General features: G+C 30.4%; 1 protein-coding gene across 1 annotated transcript in view; it reads left to right on the forward strand.

The window, feature by feature from the left end:
* Positions 1 to 24,879, forward strand: part of LOC139528963 (atrial natriuretic peptide receptor 1-like) — a 67,288-nt gene that overhangs the window by 36,620 nt on the left and 5,789 nt on the right. The window contains exons 6-22 of the mRNA XM_071325208.1: positions 1,031 to 1,186; positions 4,356 to 4,491; positions 5,373 to 5,467; positions 6,653 to 6,782; positions 8,578 to 8,680; positions 11,636 to 11,726; positions 12,239 to 12,307; positions 14,475 to 14,549; positions 15,083 to 15,187; positions 16,169 to 16,240; positions 16,620 to 16,764; positions 17,800 to 17,958; positions 19,510 to 19,684; positions 20,169 to 20,315; positions 21,011 to 21,134; positions 23,536 to 23,604; positions 24,345 to 24,516. Of these exons, the coding sequence (XP_071181309.1) occupies positions 1,031 to 1,186; positions 4,356 to 4,491; positions 5,373 to 5,467; positions 6,653 to 6,782; positions 8,578 to 8,680; positions 11,636 to 11,726; positions 12,239 to 12,307; positions 14,475 to 14,549; positions 15,083 to 15,187; positions 16,169 to 16,240; positions 16,620 to 16,764; positions 17,800 to 17,958; positions 19,510 to 19,684; positions 20,169 to 20,315; positions 21,011 to 21,134; positions 23,536 to 23,604; positions 24,345 to 24,516 (2,023 nt within the window). The remainder of the gene's footprint in view (positions 1 to 1,030; positions 1,187 to 4,355; positions 4,492 to 5,372; positions 5,468 to 6,652; positions 6,783 to 8,577; positions 8,681 to 11,635; positions 11,727 to 12,238; positions 12,308 to 14,474; positions 14,550 to 15,082; positions 15,188 to 16,168; positions 16,241 to 16,619; positions 16,765 to 17,799; positions 17,959 to 19,509; positions 19,685 to 20,168; positions 20,316 to 21,010; positions 21,135 to 23,535; positions 23,605 to 24,344; positions 24,517 to 24,879) is intronic.

Raw genomic sequence — 24,879 nt, forward strand, 5'->3', positions numbered from 1 at the left:
AACAACAGAAAAGCACCACATAGAAAACTAAAGACTGAGCAACAAACAAATTCCACCAAGAATTGGGGATAATATCAAATGCTTTAGAAGGACAAACATATCGTGCTCCACATGTACCACCCGTCTTATTATCGTTTTTCTGATTTCTTTTACTCAATTTTACCTTAGAATGAATATTAAGTTTTATAAATGAATTGTATAGACTCCACATCAGATTTAAATTTTTACTCACCAATTGGAATGTACTTATAAGACCGTTCTTTAGATTTTGATCCTGAATCGTAAACCGTATTTGTGGTGTTTTGATAGTGTCTAGTTTTAACATTTTTTCGTGAATGCCTAACTAAAATCGTTGATATTTTAATATGCACAAAGTGTGATTGTATATATGTATCATTTGATGACGATTTTTTTTGTATGTTCGCGCATTTTAGAACCATTAAGATAATAGTATAATTCATTCATCTATTAATGAAAAAACACAATAAATAATTTAGTCAAAGACGATACAAAAGGGTTTTTGTAACAAGAAGAAGTTAATCGAAAGGTAGGGAACCCAAGGACGTAGATATAAACAATATCTGGTAGATAACAACATAACAAAAGGAAAATGACAAACACATATGCACAAATTACTACAACAGGATTTGAATTCATGTTGTGGGAAATTAAACATTCACAAAACCCGTTAGGTATTGTCCGAACCAAATAGAAAAAAAGCAATGTACAACAGATAATGTGAAAAACATTGGCAATACAAACTTGAATGGAATACTTAAGATACATCAAGCGAACTAGTTAAAATCCTGACTCCTACAAGTGTGTCATTTTTATAACCACATACTATCAAAATAAGCTACTAATATAAAAAAAAGAAGATGTGGTATGATTGCCAATGAGACAACTCTTCACAAGAGACCAAAATGACACAGAAATTAACAACTATAGGTCACCGTACAACCTTCAATAATGAGCAAAGCCCATACCGCATAGTCAGCTATAAGTACTAAGTATGTTTTTTTTCCTTCAGAATAACAGCGACGATACTATTGTTAAAGAGGCTTACAAAAGTGTTATTTTTGTGTCTTACTACACTCCGATGACGTATGAATACACACAGTTTATAGAAAAGGTCAAACACAGATCCCAAGATATATTCAATTATACATATGCAGAGGACGAAGAAGTAAGTCATATTTCTTCTATTCAGGATATTTTAATGTAGAACATATGTTCCAGCCTATATAAGTATTTAAACCTCATGCGTATGGTCTTGAACATATTGGTTATTACTCATTTGGTCTGACCATACGCGTGTTGCTCTGTAGGGAATTTGATGAATGTTGAAAAGTTACTTTAAATGTTAATTGCATAAGAATGATCTTGCCAGGTGTCTCTCACAGACACCTGTGATATTGAACCTGCTTCCTTTTTATATTATACCTTTAGTTTATAAATCAATTTTATATCAATACTTCTAATTATTTCAGTTATTCAAAGAGTTTTTGCTTATATTAAAATACGAGCTTACAATAACAGTAGATAATACTTGGTTTCTCTCTATTCTTATTTGGTAAATAAGATTAAAAGGGTATCATGTATGTCTCACTTTAACTGTGAGATCATATATATACATGATTTAGGAACAACATCACAACATTTAAAAGTTGAAATTAGAAGAAGTAAACTAACTAACAAAAAATGCATGAGGTTTAACTTACGGATGAGAAGGTAATCATCATACTGTATGAATATACACATATGGTCATGTCATATAGTCAAATATTCATATGGTCCAGAACACGTACATACAGCAGTTTTCGTCTTCGAGTAGTCTTTCATTTAATACCACATTACTAAACTACTGATATAACCTTTCATGTGTACTTTTTTAGAATTACTTAAACCTCGATTGCATCTGCATATGAATTTAAAACTACTTTTCGTATGACTTAATATACAGAAAGCAATGGATAAGAAGATACTAGGAATCAAATATATTCTTGTTTATAATTTCTGATACAAATTGCATATGAAAATTTCAAAACGGAGAAAGTAAGCTTTCCTCGACAATGTTTGCCGTACAAGAGTTTTGCTACTTTCATGTCCCTTTAAGCCGACATGTATAACTCTTCATGTGTTTTTGGTCTTGACCGTTGGTTGCACTTTCCTAATAAAAGTAAATTCAGAAAAGCACATAGATGCTGCACGAAACTTACAGAATGACATTGTTTTAAATCTATGTACAAGTCAGGAGCCTCTGGCCTTTGTTAGTCTTGTATTATTTTAGTTTTAGTTTAGTTTCGTGTGTACAATTTGGAAATTAGTATGGCGTTCATTATCACTGAACTAGTATATATTTGTTTAGGGGCCAACTGAAGGACGCCTCCGGGTGAGGGAATTTCTCGCTACATTGAAGACCTGTTGGTGACCTTCTGCTGTTGTTTTTTCTATGGTCGGGTTGTTGTCTCTTTGGCACATTCCCCATTTCCATTCTCAATTTCACATGTACACTTAGCAAGACTTATTGCTGATAATTTGAAAGGCATGCAAATATAGATTAATTTTACTACTGTCAACTGTTTTGTTACAAAAGAAGTATGTAATAAACATTAATAAAGTGTGAATAACTTCGAATAAATATTATATATATATATATAGACAATAATAGTGCATTGACTTGACATATCAACGATATAAGGATGAGGCTTAGAAACGGGGAAATGCGAGGCTGTGCCGAGCATTTTCCCCGTTTCGGGCCGAATCCTTATATCGTTGATATGTCAAGTCAATGCACTATTATTGTCTTTATACTGCAATCTAAAAAAACATTTTCAATTGTTGTTTATTGTGTTAATGTTATTTATTTGATTTAAAGATTGGGAAAAATCCCCCTTTAAAAAGGCCTCATATCACACAGACGGAGAAATATATAACACGATGAAATGTACATCATTACCGCAATCAATGATGAACGAATTCGTTGCAGACTAAAATATCAACAATAAACATAAAACATAATGATTTATAGGTTGCAAACAAAAAAATATTAATAAGTGAAATATGTTTTCCCATAAATTGCAAAAGAAACAAGTTTGAGTCGTTAAACGCATCGTTGTTTACATTGGAAACAAGAACAGGTTGAAGAGGTCGTATGAATAATTAAATATAATTTCGACAATTTCTATTTAAATATTTATGAGGAAAAGTGATATCAGGTCAGTGACTGTATATGGTCTAGAAATATACAGTCAACGCATTTTGACTGCTCAAATAGAACGAGTGCAGTATAAATATATTTATGATGTTAGCTCACCTGGAGATCTAGTTTGAGCGTTTGCCATCACTTGGCGTCCTTGGTCTATCGTCGTAAGTCGTTGGCGTCGTCGTCATCATCAGTCAACTATACAGTCTGCAGTTATCTGTTATATGGTCAGGTTGTTGTCTCTTTGACACATTCCCCATTTTCATTTTCAATTTTAAAGATTACCTCCCCTGAAACTACTGGCCAAATTTAACCAAAGTTGGTCACAATCATAAATGGGCAATTTGCTATAGAAAAATCTGACAAGGGAAACCATTTTCAGAATGACTTATTGCCCTGAACCGACGAACTTACCAATGTATTTCGTTCTAGCAAAATATCTCAAAAGGTATAATAGATAGACATTCACTTTTTATACATGGTAGCAACAATGCGCAGGAAGACAAGATCTACAAATAAGTAAATATTATCAAAAGCGTCAGTCAACACCTTATTAAAGTAAATGCACTTTGATAATGAATTTACCGATTTTTTTTTTCCATTTGTGCCTTCTATATCGAAAATAATGATAGATTGATAAATAGTAAACTGAACTGTAAGACAAGATCTACAAATAATCGAAAAATACATTTGCCACCTTTTTAGAGCTGTTGTCCTTTAATGACAATTTTCAATATTTTCGTTTTTCCTTTATCTTGAAAACTATTCTATTCTAAGATAGGTAGAAACTTAAGTAGCAAAATTGATAGGCACGATCAGACCAACATCAAAATAGTAATACTAAGTAGAAACCATTTGTCGACACATTATTAGAGTTATTGGCCTTTATTGACAATATTATCTTTTTTCTTTTTTTCCCTATTATCTTTTTAATAGATAAATAGAAACGATAAAATGGAAAAATGATAAACATGATCAATACGTCAACTAAACTGATTTTTTCTTTAGATCCTAGTATTCCACTGTACGACGATATTTACTTAAAAAGGCTATTGATTACGATGAATGTGAGCGATACAAGCTCATAAGTGCCTTTAGTTTAAAGATATTTTAAATATTTCATTCTACAATTTTAAACATATACTAACAGGTACCCTACCCTGCTGCAAATTTATACGAAGCAATGTATGGATTTGCTCTTTCTTTGAACCTATCACTTAGTAATAACACGGATATACATGATGGAGAAACAATAGCTCAACGTCTTTGGGGAAACCAGTACCAGAGTAAGTGTTAAATACTTCAAAACAAGGGAATAAACAAACATTAAATACAGACGGATAGACAAGAGCAGTCAAGTTAGAAAAGAAACAATTGGCATATAAATTGAGCAAAATGTACGCCTCTAAAAACCGGGTTTAACTTAAACAGACAATTGCTAAGTTCATACAGTCAGAAAAAACTGAATAACAATACACAGAAACCACAAATTGACAACAATGTATCCAACTGTAAACCAGGGTTGAACATATGTGCCCCGGTAAGTAATTTCTGACGTTTGATGTTACATTAAAAAGTTCTAGTATAGAATATAAGACTAGAGCGGCAAACGACTACAGGGTAATAACTAAAGTGCATTATCAAATATCTGATTGGGCGATCATGATATAGTCATCTCGGAATAATGACTGCTGTTCTACATTACTAAAATCACGAAGTAATGCATGCTGTTGGCAATATAATTGTGTGCTAGATAATATAAAAAGGAACTCGGCATGTTATTTGGTGAAATCTGACATCGAATTGGTCAAATTTGACAATGCATTAGTCAAATCCGGCATCGCATTGGTCAAATCAAATAAAAAACTAATTCCGATGATAAAAAAAGTAGGAAAACATATCAAATAATTTTGCAATGGAAATGAAGGAAAATCAAGGTTTATCAATTTTTGAACAAACTAAAAACGAACATTTTACGAAGCGGAAATTGACAAAACATAATTCACACTTGATTGAATAAGAAAATAAAAATATATAGTGTCTTATTGCATTTTATTTTAACTTCTTCAAATATGCGACATTCGTGCAGATTAATGCACTTTGGTAAGGTATGAGAACTATCGATTTACCTAATACATCAAACATTATTGAAAATCAAATTTTACAGCTGTTACTGGAAATATAACACTGAATAGCAATGGCGACAGACAACAAGGTTACAAGTTTGAGCAAATTGGTGACGATGACAACTTTACCTTAACAGTAGGTTCACATACAAGCTCTTTCATTGTTCACAACATTTCAGATGATATTTAATTTACATTAATTAATTAACTTTTGTTTAGTGTAAACAGTGTTTATGTCAGCTTCACATCTGCTCACCTAGCTAGTTTTGTACTTGATAACACATCGTAGATTAAAGAAAAGTAGTGAATTACATAACATATATATATACATTATACTGAACTGTATTTGATGCATCCATTGCGAATATCAAAGATTTATTTCTAGTCAGTGGTGTTCAAAACCTTATAGAGAAAATGGAAAAAAACCAATCCACAAGTTATAAATGAAGATTAAAAGCATACGCGTGTAATTGGTTATCCATGTAAAATAATTCCGACATAAGGTATATGTATAGTTATAAAAACACTAATTCACAGCCCCTTTGCTCATATGTTAAATTCTGCCACTATTCGCCACTTTGTCTGAAGTTCAAATAAAGTGGCAGTTATTTTATGTCACAACTGTACCTTATCCTGCTTTTTGTTGAAAAAATCAACACACCTTTAGTTGCATATTAGAGCGTATTGGTCCCCGAAAGTTTGATAGTACAAAAAGAGGAACTTCTGATCTGAACAACAGGCCAAATGTGCCCTCATATTAAACGTTCATATGCTTCTTTATTATTCAAATAAACTGTCAACATGGGTTCTACAGTGATCCCAAGTCCCCAAGCTTTCATTTGTTACTAAAATAACCCAAATATTCCCTATATCGACAAAGATACAGCTATGCGTAGGAACTATTTTGTTTAAAATATGTACTACTTTCTGGTATATTCTTTCCCACCGGGCATGAATTATTGGTTCTTTACCATAATATATATGTCAAAAAAGTAAATTTGTAAAAGTCATACTCCTACGGTATTTTTGTTGGTTTTTTTTCTCTTTTTTTCTTGCTGATTATCACTGTGAAATCTTTAATCAAACTATAAAAGATAAACAGTATTCAAGTCACATATTAAACATGATGAGCAGTTTAAGTTATTTATATGGTGCTGCTGATTGGTACAGTGTCGTGTACAATATTTTTCAGTACTTCTTTTATCTCTTTTATGTATTGTAAATATTTTCGTCCAATTAAACACATTAACATTTATTTTGTTTCTATATTGTTAATATTTAGTTCAATTTATATCAATTAACATTTATTTCTTTTCACAAGGTAGTTGGATATTACTTCAGCGTCGATGGACAATTTACTGAAAATGACGAAGATCCAATAAAATGGATAAGTTCGGGACCTCCAAAGGACCACCCACCCTGTGGTTTTTATGGTGAATACTGTGCTAAAGGTACATTAACTATGTAAAAATAACAAGTATTAAATTTCAAGTCTTTTCATATTTTCGCAACATTCAACTGGTTGCAATACCCTTCCAGAAATCATTCTTCCTTATTTTAAAATGGGTTTGTTGATTTGTGATTGTTGATTGTAATATGCTTTCACTTAACTATATACAATGTACTTGGATTGAATGTTTGATAGAAGTTTTTTCTGCATCATAATAGTAATTAATTTCCGTTAAGTGTTGACTACTGGGCTGGTGATACCCTCGGGGACGAAACGTCCACCAGCAGTGGCATCGACCCAGTGGTGTAAATAGTTATCAAAGGTACCAGGATTATTATTTAGTACGCCAGACGCGCGTTTCGTCTACATAAGACTCATCAGTGACGCTCATTTCAAAATATTTATTAAGCCAAACAAGCACAAAGTTGAAGAGCATTGAGGATCCAAATTTCCAAAAAGTTGTGCCAAATACGGCCAAGGTAATCTATGCCTGATATAATATATATTTTGAAATAACCAATGAACGTTAATATGCTTTCTTTGAACTATATACAATGTACTTGGATTGAATGTTTGATAGAAGTTTTTTTCTGCATCATAATAATAATTAATTTCCGTTAGCAAATAAAGCTTATTATATTTTTGCAATATAAGTATCCAATACACAATATACAGCATGCTATAATATATATTTTGAAATAACCAATGAATGTTAATATGCCTTCACTTAACTATATACAATGTACTTGAATTGAATGTTTGATAGAAGTTTTTTTCTGCATCATATTAATAATTAATTTCCGTTAGCAAATAAAGCTTATTATATTTTTGCAATATAAGTATCCAATACACAATATACAGCATGCTATAATATATATTTTGGAATAACCAATTAATGTATGAATAAGATGTATTTGTATCGATATTCTAAAGATATACAATGACATAATAAGTAATTGTCATTTTTAATAATGATAGATAATACACCGAAAAGATAACTTATACATCTACAGAACACTGAATGATAATAATACATACGAATTTTTATAATAATAATAATAATAATAATAATAATAATAATAATAATAATAATAATAATAATAATAATAATAATAATAATAATAATAATAAATACTTTATTTAAAGAGGGTAAAACCAGTTAGTATAATACTAATCTCCCCTAATGCCCTCTGAATAATTCAAAATATACAATAATATAATATATACATTTACATACACACTTTTATGCAAAAAACAATAGGCGAAAAACATACAGAATAGGTTCATGACCATATTTTATTAATGTCAGATGTACAAGATATATATATGGACTTTTAAATAATAGGTAAAGTTCATCTGATAATTACATTTTTAGTTAAGAAACAAGAATTTATAAAAAAAAACCAAACAATTTTTTGAACTGTTCTATCGTTTCTATCTTTTTTATTTGAACAGGAATACTGTTCCAAAGAACTGCACCGGAATATTGAAATGTTTTCTTCATAAAATTTATTCTCGGACGTGGTATGAATAGACAATTAATGTCCGATGAACGCAAAGAATATCTTGCATTAACATTTTGGTTATTATTAAATAATTGACAAAGATAATCAGTTGCAAGACTATTTACTAGTAAAAAAAATGTTATTTGCTCTTTCTTGTTTCTATGTGTTTTCTCATACATATAGCGAGAGAAGTTCGAGACAGTTCTGATTTGTTTTCCATAAATGTTTTTTTTATATTATTTATGAGATTGTTTTGTATAAAGGTTACAGATTTTATCGTCTTCTTTTCAGGATTGTCCCAACAGTCAATCATTCAAATAATCACTGGTTGTTTTATTGCTGTTGTGCTGTTGATTATATGTTTGAGTGTAATCATACAGAAAGTTGTAGCTAGGTAAGAATACAATAAACTTAACAAATTGATACATTGGGTTTTAATATAATGCAGGTGCTTCGGATGAAACTTCCAATGTTGTTGGTTTTTAACATGTTGATTTTGTATGTTTCTTTTACTTGCCCCTATACTTGTGGCAATCAAATATACAATTGTCAGGAAATCGAATGTTCTTTTTCGGTATAATCACATATAAATGTACTTAAAGATAAAATGTTGTACACTATAAAGACAATTTCGAACGTTAGAAAGGCAAATAGCATGGAATGACAAAGTGATATAAAGCAATGTTCACCAATAAAGGAGTTGATTAGCATGCAAGAGGCGTATGCTTCTTTCTTACGTTATGAAAAAAAATATAATAGGGTAATGATATCTAAGAATGATCCATTGGGTCAGGTGTCTTGTCATGTTACGTTATGAAAATGAGGTGAAATTGATAGGTGTAAAGGGATAAACAGCACTTGTACTTTAGTGTCTAACACATTCATATTTCTGTGACGTCGGACAATGTTTTCCAACTATATATTATATTTCAAGAATCCTCTGTGCTTACTGAAGGTAACTTTAAGAAATGTTTGCCACTCAAAAACACATGTTACATTAGGGCTTCGATCTACCGCACTTTTTGAAACACATATCATAAAATTGAGAATGTAAATGGGAAGTGTGTCAAAGAGACAACAACCCGACCATAGAACAGACAACAGCAGAAGATCACAAATAGGTCTTCAATGCAGCGAGAAACTCCCGCACCCGGAGAAGTCTTTTGGCTGGCCCCTAAAAACATATCTATACTAGTCCAGTGACAATGGATGTCATACTTAACTCCAAATTATACACAAGAAACTAAAATTAAAAATCATACAAGACTAACAAAGGCCAGAGGCTCCTGACTTGGGACAGGCGCAAAAGTACGGCGGGGTTTAACATGTTTTTTTAAGATCTCAACCCTTCCCCTATACCTCTAGCTAATGTAGAAAAGTAAACACATAACAATACGCAAAGTAAAATTCAGTTCAAGAGAAGTCCGAGTCCGATGTCGGAAGAGGTAACAAAAGAAAAACAAAATGACAATAACACATAAATAACAACAGATTACTAGCAGTTACTGACATGCCAGCTCCAGACCTCAATTAAACTGATTGAAAGATCATGTTTCCAACATATGAATTTCAGGCACAATCCCTCCCGTTAGGGGTTTAGTATTATACCATCATAAAATATATTAGAAGAACATAACCCGTGTCATGCCAACAACTGGTTTTAAAATAAATATGTTTAATTACGATGCAAAGACCCTATAAGTGAATCAATATTAAAGCCAAAATATGCAATCTTTAATGACATGACAAGAGTATCGTAACTATATCTCTTCTTAAAAAGTCTGTTTAAAGGTTTTGTGAGCTTCTGATGTGAATACTGACATTTTTGTACTTTGTAAAGAATATTGTCATAAAAGATTTGATGTGAAATACCAGAACGTATCAGATGTCTGCATGTTGAGTTATATTTACGAATGATGTCCTTGTACCGATGATACAATTTAGTAAATGTTTTACTAGTTTGTGATATCGAAAACCCTGGTGTAATATCTTTTCAGTAATACATAAGTTTCTCCCGCTAAAATCTAAAACGTTGTTACATACACGAGCGAATCGTACAAATTGGGATATATAAACACCGTAAGATGGTGACAAGGGAACGTCACCATCTAAAAATGGATAATTAACGATAGGAAATGAAAAATCATCTCTTTTATCATAAATCTTTGTATTAAGCTTTCTGTTAATGATATAGATATCAAGATCGAGGAAAGGGCGGTGGTCATTTTTAGTATTAGCTTTATTTAAAGTAAGTTCAACAGGATAAAACCTTTTAGTATACAAACTGAAGTTGTCATTATTGAGAGCCAATATATCATCCAAATATCTAAAAGTATTATTAAATTTTTGTATCAGATGTTGTTTCGATGGGCCTTTGCTGATTTTAGTCATAAATTGTAACTCATAGCAATACAAAACAGTTCCGCAATAAGTGGTGCCCAGTTAGTCCCCATTGGAATTCCGATAACTTGACGATATCCGGAATCTCCAAGGCGAACAAAAGTGTTATCTAGTAAAAATTCAAGGGCTGATATAGTATCAAAGCATGCCCAATTCACATAGTTCTTTTGTTTATTGCTACTTATTAAAATGACCTAAAAGAGTTTGAACATATGTATTCGCATTCTGACTTTTAAAATTCCCATATAGTCTTCAGTCCGTGCATAAATCCAACCAACAATGACTACTGACATAAGTATTAAAAAAAAAGCCAAAAAAGATTAAAGGGATTATAAAAATTCAGTTTAAGATTCTCAACTGAAATGAAGGAATACAAACTGAAACTCGTCATTAGTAAATAATAAAGTTATTTTGAATTGAACGTTAATTACAGCTAAATATTTTGATATGTCAAAATATGATCTCGTAGATTTAGACTTTAATTTTGTTTTCGATTTCAGCATGTATGGTTCTTCTATTTGGTACATTTGCTTTATGACTGCTATTAAATTCACTAAAAAACGAAATTTAATAAAATATATTAAGTAGCTATGATTCCATCAATGTTTCTACTGTTGTGTTAAATACTTGAATACCATTGTATGTTATTTTCTTTATTGCATTATTGTCATTATAACTATTAATATAATATATTAAAATCATATTGATGTGATTATAATTGTTTTGATTTTGAAAATAATAATAATAATAATAATAATAATAATAATAATAATAATAATAATAATAATAATAATAATAATAATAATAATAATAATAAAAATAATAAAAACATTTATTATCTAATTTAGTTTAACAACGATTGCTACATCATTACTAGTTAATCATCATAAACAAATATGTGTTGTGTAAACATACCCATCAATTTGTATTAAATTATATAATGTTATAGGAAAATAAAAACAAAAGAAAGTGAAAGTATATGGAGAATTAAAAAGTCTGATTTATCCATAACCGAACGGTCAATGTGGTCAATGTCGAGGGTAAGTCATTTCAAAACTTTTTTTAAAATTTATTAATTTTATATTTATCTAATTATTTATTCATTGTGTTATTGATTGATTGATTCATTTATTTATATTGAGTGTTAAAAGCTTCACCTTTATCTCGTCAATAGTGATAATAGCATTGTTTTAGTAGAAGAGACAAGAACAAGACAAATAACAGTAACGAGGATTAATACATACAGTGCTAAGACTTTGCAAGACAAATTCAAACAAAAGCTAAGGTTGAAGTCATGTTATCCTGAAAGCTTATAGTTTCTACACCACACGAGACAACTTTGTTGTTCCTTATGGCAATTAAAAGAAATACTTGCAAGATCAAAATAAAACTTCAAGGAAATTTAATATTTTTACTATTTCATTGCATTTACATACTACTAAAAAGTACAATTACTATGTATCGATTTATATATATTTTAATACTTTAACCTTATTCATCATTCACATCTATGGGAAGACTAATATCAAATATTGTACATCCTACATTACAGGTATCAATACGATCAGACCCCTCAGAGGAAACGGCAGATAACAGAGTTACAAAAACTGCATACTACAAGGTAATATCATTCTCGGACAGTATATTTTAAACGGTATATTTTTTTAATTTTTTTTTAAAATTTTAAACATGTTTTTCACCTATTACATCAACCCAAAGTTGCCCAGGGAAGCAACCAAGGTGGCTCCGATATTTACAGTATCATTTGTCGGGGGGGGGGGGGGGGAGGGGGAAGCAAATGAGAAAAAAAACTCCCTTAAAATTATTAACATCTATATTTATAAATATTATCTATCCTTGTACGAATGTACATGTTATTATCGTCTCTCTATATACTAGTATTTAGCATCGCACCATATTTAATTATCTGAATAAAGAATTCATTCTATCTGTATTTTTTTTTCTCACAAGAGCTACCTGTATTTATTAAGCCGTTTCAATTTTATAGCACTTCAACCCGTTCTTTTGTTGTTTCAATTTTTATTACATTAAATGTTTGGTCGAGTGATCTATTTTAGATGTTTTAAACATGAAGTCTATGGTTTGAACTTGTTTTTTTAACGTTTAAAATATAAATGACTCTTTTCTGTACAGTTGCATGATTCCAGCATGATTTCCAAATTAGAAATAAGAAGAATTCAAAGGAATTTAAGTTTAAGTAGTACGAACACAATCTATCATTTAGAGAGTTTTTAAAAACTAATAGATATAAGATATTGAACTTTCCTTGTTAATTGAAGAAAAATTATATTTTTTGTGTAATTGACTCTTCCTTAAAAGGTGGAATTTATTGCTGGATTTAATTAAATTGAACAAATTTGATTGAAAAGAACGCATTATAGATTGACATTCAATTTATTGTCCTTCCTAAGCGCTAATTTGTAATAAGTTCATTTGGTAGTGTTATAATTCTACAGTTTATTAATAAGCTATTTGTGTCCTCGATGTACATGCATTTCACTTATTATGTGAGCATACTAAATGTAATTATTAATAAACGCTAAGATAAAAAGGTTTAACGGGCGTACGAGGTATAATGCGCGCAGAGTTTTATCATCAAATATATGACCCACATTCAATAGTTCAACACATTTGAGATACTTGAAACATTAGATTATACCCCGTTTTGTAGCACCCAAAATTCTGGTTATTTATTTATTCGGACAGCCAGCAGCTCCCATTATTTTCCGTGCACTCGTTGCAAATTGCCGTTTAGTAGTTATGATACATGGTTAATTTTAAAAATTTTCTTTTTCTCATTTCCGTGTCATGACCTATGGATCGTACAGGAGGTATGGGTCAATTAAGAAAAAAAAGATGTCCTGTGACGTAGTACTAGTAATAGATGAAACAACTCATCCTTGATACTAAGCTCATAATTTAGCTTAGTCGGACTCACAGTTTGTCTATATACATCACGTTATTACAAGTTTTCTTGTTTGGCGTTTTTCGAAATGTTATCACCTTGTCATGAGAAGCCTGTACAGTCATGACTATTGCTTTTTTATGCCTCATGTATAGGCTTTATGTTTTTGGTCCTTGTGTTTGTCTGTTCGTCCGTGCGTTTGTCCGTTTGTTCGTCCGTCCGTTGGTCTGTTTATGATTGTAATGCCTTGCAATTGGGTGTCTGCCAATAAAAAAAAGATGCAGATGATACATACATGCATGCATTGTTATATTCAAAATGTGGTGAACATTTAAATCTATAATTCTCCTTATCATCATTTTACTGTGTTGTATTCGATATATAAAAATTAAATGTTAAAGCGAATAGCACAGCTACTTTGAATCTTCGTTTTTGTCTAGGCCAAAGAATATAATTACTTCGTAAAAGTTATATAAGAATACTTGAAATTACCTGTCCTATGTTCAGGAATAAACATAGCTCATTCAATGATCGCCTTCCACAGGTTAAATATGCAACCATGAAATATTTTTAATATAAATTGTGTTCACACATTCACTCTCGATCGCTCGTTCGAATGATAAGATCGTGTCTTCGAACTCGAAAAGACAAAAGGTATGTTTGATTAGGAATGATATTCAACAAGTCGTCGTTCCTTATTTTTGATTGGATATTGTATTTGTTTTTATTGATTTTATTTTTGTAGGTGATAACTTGGCGACTGAATTTGATTTCAAACTGATTTTTATTTTTAATGTTTTCTTAAAAAATCTATATCTGTGCGGTATTGACATAATCAATATATTTTGATTTTTTTTTCTAGGGTTCTCTTGTATCCATTAGATCTTACACGAAGATGCACTCAGATAAAATGCCAAATTTTAAGGAATTGCGCCAGGTATGAGAAAATAACATTAAAAAACAGAAATATATCATAAGAAAACAAACAAATCATCTTTTTTTATAGTTTATTTTCGTCAAATTTGAAATTAGTATTAAGAGCAAATATATTTTCTAAGTATTATTATTATAAGTATTAAGAGCAAATATATTTTTTAAGTATTATTATTATTATTATTATTATTATTATTATTATTATTATTATTATTATTATTATTATTATTATTATTATTATTATTATTATTATTATAATTATGGGTGTTGTTGTTGCGTAACAGTTTCATTTAACTATCTTATGAGATTTGGTAGCACTTACTCATCAATGGAGATACAGATAACAATTTGTTCGGAGACATACTTTGATACATATTGCACAAAATGATTCTATTATGATGAACATGATGAATGCAATATACATACATGTTATGTTAATGAATTTTTTTATTCAGTGAAATTTTATTGATAGACCTCGATGGGCGTCAAATTATGTTTAAAGAGTAATTTTGAGTTAATTATTTTTGTAACCTACAGATGAGAGAGCTGGACCACAATAACATTGTAAAGACGGTTGGTTTTGTAATAGACCCACCAGAGCTGTTATATGTGTCGGAGTTTTGTTCAAAAGGAAGTCTAATGGTTGGTAATTTACTTTTGTCAAATATGAATATTATTCAACCACTTCAATTGCTTTGAATGTCTTCAAAATAATTAATATTTAGTTAATACACGTTGCTGACATAATGCTCAGCTTCTACTTTACTAATGTCGGGAATGATAAATTAAAAAAAAATATTTCCGGCAAAAACTATCCCAGGGATAAATAAGTATAGCCGTACTTGCAACAACTTTTTGGAATTTTAAGTCTTCAATGCTCTTCAACTTTGCACTTGTTTTGCTTCATAACTATTTTGATCTGAGCGTCACTGATGAGTCTTATGCAAAAGAAAAGCGCGTCTTGTGCATTAAATTATGAGCCTAGTACCTTTGATGACTTTATAGCTGATTATTTTTAGAAGCTAAAATCATCGGCATAATTGTATTTCCAGCACATTTTTTGTCTTTTTTACGAAACATTGTGTTTTCTTCAAAGTAATCTTTGATGCATACGTTTGCAGCTGATAATTATGCCGGACTAAAATCAAAGGTTTTATAGGTGAAGACTCATTTGCCAAATAGTATGATATATTATTTCAAATACTGGCCTTGCTAATAAAGTTTTAAACAGTTAATTCCTCGTTGTTGGTTTAAGTAATAAACATAAGGGTTTACATGATCATAATGACGACAAATAAAGAATGTATCAAGTGTGTTAGATGTAAACGCCATTGTTTTCAGTTATTTCCATGGGTTCATAAAAGATAGTATTTGTACAAACTAATTCACAAAAATATTTGAAAATATTTTTCTATGTTGGTTCTAACATGACATGCTGTATCACATCATTCAAAAATTTAAACAATCATGATGTCTGCGATAAATCGTTTTCGACATTAAGGTTTATATATCTTTCATTGTAGTTAATTGTCAATGCTAAAATATGAATGCTTGGTATCCTCGAAAGCGTCATAAATATACAGGCTATTTTAAAAATTAAACCATTACCATTTGATATTTCAGGATATTCTTGAGAACGAGGATATAAATTTAGATTGGGACTTCAAGTACTGTCTAATGTGGGATATTCTAGAGGTAAATCTTGCTTGATTTGCAAAATAACTTGGCAATGTACTCCCTTTTTATGTTTTTATATTTTTCTTTGTACGTCAATGCAACATACATAGAAACGAACTATTTGATAACAACTGTCATATTCTTGACTTGGTACAGGACATGTATTAAAGTTTTTTATTTAAGTTGTTTTCAGTTTCTGTCTGAATTATTTATACTTTTAAAAAACATTTAATTGATATGAATAATACTTAAGAACGATGAGAATTGTTCTTATTTATGCATGACGAATTTAATCGGTCTGGTATTCTCCTTTTTTGTGTTTTGATTTTATTGTATATAATCGTGTTTTGAACAACTCTGTGAATGAAGTTATTTCAATTAGTCATATATTTTACAGGGGTTGGACTACTTATCCAGAAGTAGTTTACGCTATCATGGAAATCTTAAAAGTTCAAATTGTTTAGTAGACGGTAGGTTTGTTCTAAAACTAGGTGATTATGGACCCCGAGAATGGCTGAAATACAAGGACAAATCAGATAGAGGTAAACATTCGAAATTTAATACAGTACATCATAATCAAAATAGACCGACTGAAAGGCAACAATTATACAAGTAACCATTTTAAACTTATTTCGTTAATTTCCCAGAAGAGTAGTATTATTTATTGTGGAACTGATCAAAAATAAAAGTTTAAATATATATAGATTTAACTATGTATACATTGGTGTTTTAAATAATATCGTTAATCATAAACATTTCTCGAAATAACAAAAATAGTTAAACTTGACATAAATTGATGTTGATGAAGAGAGACTTAAGATATCAAACAAAAAGTCGAAAATAAACTAACAACACCATTACTATAGAAATGAAAATGATCAACAAACACACAACAGTTTGCAAAACACAACAAACGATACTTAGAACTGAGCAACACGAACTACACACAGACAGGCGAGGGGATCTCAGGTGCTCAGAATTTCGTAAATTTAGTAGAAAATACATTCTCTTAGCTTGTTTCTCATCTAAAACTCTGAAGCACTAGTACTCGACATTACTGACCTTCCAGATTTGATATGCATAACATAAGATTAATAACTAATGAGTACTATCTATTATTCTGAATAAATTAAAATTTCATTATAGTCAAACCTTCCTTTACTTGCACTACAGCAAAATAAAATGTGAAGGGTCTTACATTGTGAAAATTCAGCAAAGATATCAGACTTATAATAACTAAAATAATACAGTCATTGTTTGCGTGGTTATTGATAAAAATCTAAAGCTTTTACTACCATGTCATCACTATATTCTTACTGTACAAAATATTCACTCATAGAGATATTAGTAAAACATGATTTTCAAGGTCATTACCATATTACAAATAGCTTCAAACATAGAATGATAGTTACAAGATACATCATATTTTTATTAATAATTGAACGAAATTATTGCGGTCGGTATTTAAGACTTATGTATGTTCTTATGAAATTATACATTCCTTTTTATCTCTGTTCCTAATGACGTATACAGCAATTATAATCTAACATTAAGTACACACATCCTATTTATTTTAGACAGACTATGGTCAGCGCCAGAGATTATAAAAGGGTTTCATCTTTTAACTCAAGCTGCGAATCAAGCTGCAGATATTTATTCTGTTGGAATTATATTACACGAGATTTTACATCGCAGCGGACCATTTGGAGTGGAATGTTTGGACTTGTCAACATATGGTAATATTATTTTGATTTAAAAGTAAATTCACAAAAATACTGAACCCCGAGGAAAATTCAAAATGGAATGTTCCTAATCAATTGGCATAAACAAAAGCGCAAACACATCAAACGAATGAACAACAACCCTCATATTCCTGACTTGGTACAGGCATTTTCTTTTGTAGAAAATGGTGGATTAAACCTGGTTTTATAGCTAGCCAACACTCTCACTTGTATGACAGTTGCATTAAGTTCCATTATACTGACAACGATGTCTGATCAAAACACAGATTGAATTGGTTAATCTTTTACAGAATTAAATTGGTTTTTTTTTAACTGATAATGAAAATTTCATTTTCATGTAAAATATCAAGTCATCGGCGTTTTTGAGCTAGTGATTTCAGGGGTTGTTTGACATTAATGATTTTTTTTGGGGGGGAAATTCAAACTAATGTACCGACCTCTATAAAAAAACAACAAGAACAAAACAAAGTTATTTAGTAATGATATAAGAATAGCAAAGTTTTCCTGTTTAGAACTTTTGAATCTTTGAACAAGAGAGTGAACTAGACTTAAGGGATATTCAAACACATTGATAGTCGAAACCAAACTGACAATGGCATGACAAAAAAGAATTAAAAACAATCAAAAGACAAACAACAGTACACACAATACAACAGAGAAAAAACCTAAATATTGATCACCACGAACCCCATCAGAAACCGGGGATGATGCCAGGTGATCTGGAAAGTTAAACAAATCCAAAAGTAGCTCAATGATTGGTTAATATTAAATGATCTCGAGCTTATATGAATGTGTTGAATTTAAACAGTTTTATCTTACCATTACCTACCGGGGGCTTCACTCTATCTTTGAAACATGGTTCATATGACTACGTCTAAGAGTTCAAGTCACGAAAAACACGCCACTGTCGTCAACTAGTTATTGACAGTAGATTGTCTCTTAGCATGAAAGAGACGTAAGCTACACGTGCACTAGATCGTATCCAAAGATACTAAGTATCAAATTGTATCTATTATGTTCGTCATATTGCAGTTCTTAAAAAATGATATGATAAATTTCTATATATCTTATCATTTTTAAATTCTAAAATTTGGTTTAGTTTTCTAGGAGATTGAGAGTTTTGATATTCATTTTAGAATATGACGACTGCTGTTCATTCGTTTGATGTATTTTATCATTTGGTTTTGTCATTTTATTAGAGACTTTCCGTTTTGAATTTTCCTCGGAGTTCAGAATTTCTGTGATTTTACTCTTTTTTTTCAAAGTGTCTCGAGATCCAGCAAAGCTTTTATAATAGGATATAATTCTGTATGTATATTTCTCCTTTGCAGATCAAATCAGTCATTTTAGAAGTCGTAAACATTTAAAAATATAACTTTAATTAAAACACATCGATTAAATTTCCCCTGCAGATAATTGAAACATTATGTTTAATGTTTTTTTGTTCATATATTGTTTTACAAAGATTTGACATTAAAATTTATTAAAGATTGAAATAGTAACAAATAATCCTTCTATGTCAAGTCTGGAACATTTTGATTGCAGAAATTGTTGATAAAGTCAAGATTGATACCATTCCTCCATTCAGACCTGTATTTGATCCATCCCTCTGTCCTCAGAAACTTCAGACTATTATTGCAAGTTGTTGGGTATCAAATCCTTTCGAACGACCACTGCTGAAAGATGTATCAAAAGCAATCAATTCTATAACAGGCTCAAAGTAAGTACACAGTTAAAATTGTGTAGATAAAGTATTTGTTTTACATATATGTTATTTAGAAAAAGATGTTGTCAATCGGATACACGTTAAACTCATGATAACATATACAAAATTCCCTCAGTTTTATTTTGTAACCCGGATTTGTTTTTTTCTATCGATTTATCAGTTTTGAACAGAAGTATACTACTGTTGCCTTTATTTAAGACAAACATGTTACGTCATTCCATTTCACATTGTGTCGTCTTGTCTCGTATGAGAATTCAATATGTCAGAAAAAAGTATGCATGCACTATTATAGAACTATTATATAAACATAATTCGACTAATAGATTGGGTATTTTGTTTCAATATCAATATCCGTCTGTTCTTCTTTCGTAACAAATTACTTGTACTATTAAATAGTCTTGCAACACTGACAAAACAGTTTATTATGTAATGTTCATATAACATTAAGATTCATCCCCTGTTAAAATATATATTTAAGGTTAAAAGCAAAAAATCTATTAGATAATTTACTCAAGCGAATGGAACTGTATGCGAATAATTTAGAAGGAATAGTAGAAGAAAGAACAACGAAGTACCTCCATGAGAAGCAGAGGGCAGAGAATCTCCTATATAGACTTTTACCTCAGTGAGTTTATAAGATCTTATCTCATCTTGTAGCTTAATCGACTTTAGACTGTTAAACAGCGGTATACTAGTAATGTCTTTTATTGATATTAACTATTTTATTCGGTTGACGCACTTTTTGTCTTAATGATTTCAAACGTTTGATGCTATTTGACTTTCCAAACGTTTAGTTTTTAACGACCTTATGCAATCATTTTTTCTAAAGATAGTTGTAAGCAATTTGAACGAGTAACATTTCATTGCAATGTGGTTTTATAAAAAAAAAATTAGTATAGTCAAAATACCGAAATCTAAAGCACACTCAAAAGGATGAGGTCTTTAAATACTGATAAAATAAAATGCTATCAATCGACGGAACAAGTGAAAAACAAATGCCATGCTCCTGACTTGACACAGAAAAAATGATTGGATAAACTTATTTTTATAGTAAGCTGTATCTCCTTCTTGTAGGGTAGTTGTTTACTTTATCTTGTCACTTCAACAAACATGTCACGCCATATAAATCAGTTTTGTTGATAACTGGATTTTTTCGTTTTTCGGTTTTATTCGTAAATATTTAAACAGTATTTCGAACAGCGGTATACTGCTGTTGCCTATATTTATAGGAAACAGCCTGAAATTTGAGTTCAATACTGGAAATAGATATCTACAAAATAAATATTGAGATATTGAAGGAATATATTTTTTCTATGATAGATCAATAGCACACCAGATACAAGTACAGGGTACAGCTGATCCAGAATCATTTGACAATGTGACAATCTTATTCACAGATATCGTACAGTTTACAACTTTGTCAGCAGAATCATCACCAATGCAGGTATGTGAAATATGTTATCGCCAATGCAGGTATGAAAAATACATCATCGCCAATATACGTATGTGATTTATAGTATCGCCAATGCAGGTATGTGAAATATGTTATCGCCAATGCAGGTTTGAGAAATACATCATCGCCAATATAGGTATGTGATTTATATAATCGCCAATGCAGGTATGTGAAATATGTTATCGCTAATGCAGGAATGTGAAATAATTTATCGCTAATGCAGGTATGTGAAGTATATTATCGCCAATGCAGGTATGTGAACTATATTATCGCTAATGCAGGTATGTGAACTATATTATCGTTAATGCAGGTATGTGAAATAAATTATCGCTAATGCAGGTATGTGAACTGTATTATCGCCATTGTAGGTATGTGAACTATATTATCGCTAAGGCAGGTATGTGAACTATATTATTGCTAATGCAATTATGTGAACTATATTATCGCCAAAACAGGTATGCGAACTATATTATCAACAATGCAGCTATGTAAAATGTGTTATCGCCTCTGCGGGTATTTGAAATATGTTATCGCCAATGAAAACATGTGAAATATATTATTGTCAATGCAGGTATGTAAAATATATCATCGCAAATACAGGTATAAGATATGAATTATCGCCAAAGCAGGAATGTGAAATATATATTATTGTCAAAGCTTTATTTGAAATTATATAATTGTCAATGCAGGTATGTGAAATATATTATCGCCAAAGCAAGTTAAGTATTATATAATTGTCAATACAGATATGTGAAATATATTATGGACAATGCAGGTATATCAAATATATAATCGACAATGTAGGTATGTGAAATATTTTATCGCCAATGCAGGTATGTGAAATATATTATAGACAATGCAGGTACGTAAAATATATTATCGACAATGTAGGTATGTGAAATATTCTATCGCCAAAGCAGGTTTGCGAAATATGTTATCGCCACTGCAGGTATGTGAAATATATTATCGCCAATTCAGGTACGTGAAAAATATTATCGCCAATTCAGGTACGTGAAGTATATTATCGACAATGCAGGTATGTGAAATACGTTATCGCCCTTGCAGATGAGAATGTTTTTTTTTCAAACTGAAACATAAAGTCATTTCTGCCAACTTCTTTTTTTTGGATTTTCAATTTTGTTTAAATGTTATATCTTTTTAATCTAAAATAAAGTTTGAATTGAGCATATATGTGCTAAATGCCGTTTTATTTCCATGTAATGTCACTTTTGAGCTCATGTATGCAGATGCTACGAAAGCATTTTCATTTTTTACTTTGAAATGAATGGAAATACAATTGTGATGGAAATACTAAGCACACATGTACTATTACGATTTCCTTTTAATAAAATCGTATGCTGTTGTAAGTGTTTAGATGGGATTGCTGGAATTTGATTTACTGTTTGTGGTGCAATGATGTTGTTTTATGAATACCAAATATTGTTTTATGTCTAGAATACGGTTTCACGAATACAAAATGATTACCAATTGTTACCAAATCCTGGTTAATTATATTTTTTTAATTCTCTTTGGGTAATATTGCGGATGGGTTTAATAAACTTACAAAAAGTTCCACAAATACTTCTAATAAGCAGCAGGCACCATGGGAGTATTTAAATATCATAAGTTATAATGAAGATAATAAAAAAAACATTTGTGAATCCTGCACAGAGAGACCAGCGACAAAATACTCTTGGAAAATGCATATATGTTCAAATGATTAAGGTTGGTATTCAAAATAACCCAAGTATAACAATAATCAGACGTGTTATGATTGTGGCTTTGACATAAAAACGAAATGGTCTTATCAATCTACTAGCCAATTGAATCAGATGTTACCAAGAATTTGACATTTCGTATCATGACTGTAAACCATTTTGTACCATAAGAAATAATTTTGCACACTTTGGAAAAAATGACTATGATTCTTAAAAAATAGTACACTTACCAGCAGCTTTCAAGACTCAACATTTGTTTCACATAATTTATAATAGCAGATCAAAATTTTATTATATTTGTTGTTTCTATTTTTGAGTGATTTCCATCAAATTCTCATTAATTGCATCCACAAGACATAGAATTAATATATTATGATGGGTGGTATGTAAACACTTATCTGACTCATGAGTTAGATTGTGATATACCATTGTTAGATACTGGTTAATCTTAACATGCTTAACTTATAAGGAGAAATTATGTGGATAAAAAGGACACAGAGATGAAGGACAGACAAGACTGTGATCTAAACTACGACTACGACATATAAGTTCCATTTATTTTTTCTATTTTGTTTTTGCTGTGTCTTTATTTTCTAGTTTTTGTCCTTCATTATTAATTTTTCACCGTATACATGTTCAAAATATTTAGAAATGATATTGTTTATCTATTGCAGATAATTGACATGCTGAATACTCTATACTCAGGATTTGATGAAATAATCAACGAATATGATGTTTATAAGGTAATTAGGTCTTAATGTAAACGAAACGAGCGTTAGACAAACTAAATTATAACTATGGTATCTTTGATGATTTTTTAATGTTTTATCAATATGAGAATCTTTGTTCTATTTTGAAAATTTTAATAAAATTTTAGCAAGGTTCATTATATAACGAAATATAAAGTCATAACAACCAGTTCAAATAAAGAGTTTCTTTGATGAACAGACATTTGCAATCAGACGGAAAATTTGACTTTATTATTAGAAGCAACATATCATGTTTTCAAAAGCAAAAAAAAACAACATATTCATATTGTAATTTTTAATAAAAAAAAAACATCAGGCAAATTGTCGACCGACATTCTTTTGTCTCATGGAGTAGACCTCTTGGAAAACAAACGAAGTGAGAAAAAAAAGAATAATACAACCAAAAGGATGTAGCTTACGACTTGTATCCTTTCATTTCCAAAGCAGACTTGATAATTTAGAGCAGTTTTCTATTAATACAACAATGAGATATTGATAAGAATTAAACAATACTGAAAATACAAAACAAAAGGTCTGGTGTAACCTAATATATGTCAATAGACATTTTGTTTTTGACAGCAATTAATTGATAAAATTGTCTGGCTAACCAAAGTCTATGTCTAGGACTATTATGGTTTTTAAAACCACATTCTTTATCTATTTTTATTTTTATCTTATTTTATCTTATATTTTATTTCTTTGATTTGCTTTCACATGATTATTCCTGATTTTAGGTTGAAACAATAGGTGATGCGTATATGTGTGTTTCTGGACTACCTCAACGAAATACTTACCACTATTTTGAAGTATCGAAAATGATAATGTCTATAATGAGATACGTAAGCACCTACGAAATCAAACATAAACCTGGAAGAAAGCTTCAAATGAGAGCAGGTGTACATTCAGGTAAATAAAGCTTCAAATGAGGGCAGGTGTACATTCAGGTAAATAAAGCTTCAAATGAGAGCAGGTGTACATTCAGGTAAATAAAGCTTCAAATGAGAGCAGGTGTACATTCAGGTAAATATTTCTTTGTTTTAAACTGGCAATACATTAAAGACGAAACGCTCTGGTTTTGATACGAATATATAGCATATGAGATCAAACAATAATCCTGGGCGAAAAATTCAGATGAGACCAGGTGCTCTCTCAGATAGAGTTTTCGTTTTATTTTTGTTACCTGTTTTACATTAAAAGAAGAAGTGAAAGCCGACAACGATATACTGAAACAAGTCTAAAAAAAACATATTGTCATGACAAATATGAAAA

This window comes from Mytilus edulis, chromosome 6 (genome assembly GCF_963676685.1).
Source record: "Mytilus edulis chromosome 6, xbMytEdul2.2, whole genome shotgun sequence".
Classification (NCBI taxonomy): Eukaryota; Metazoa; Mollusca; class Bivalvia; order Mytilida; family Mytilidae; genus Mytilus; species Mytilus edulis.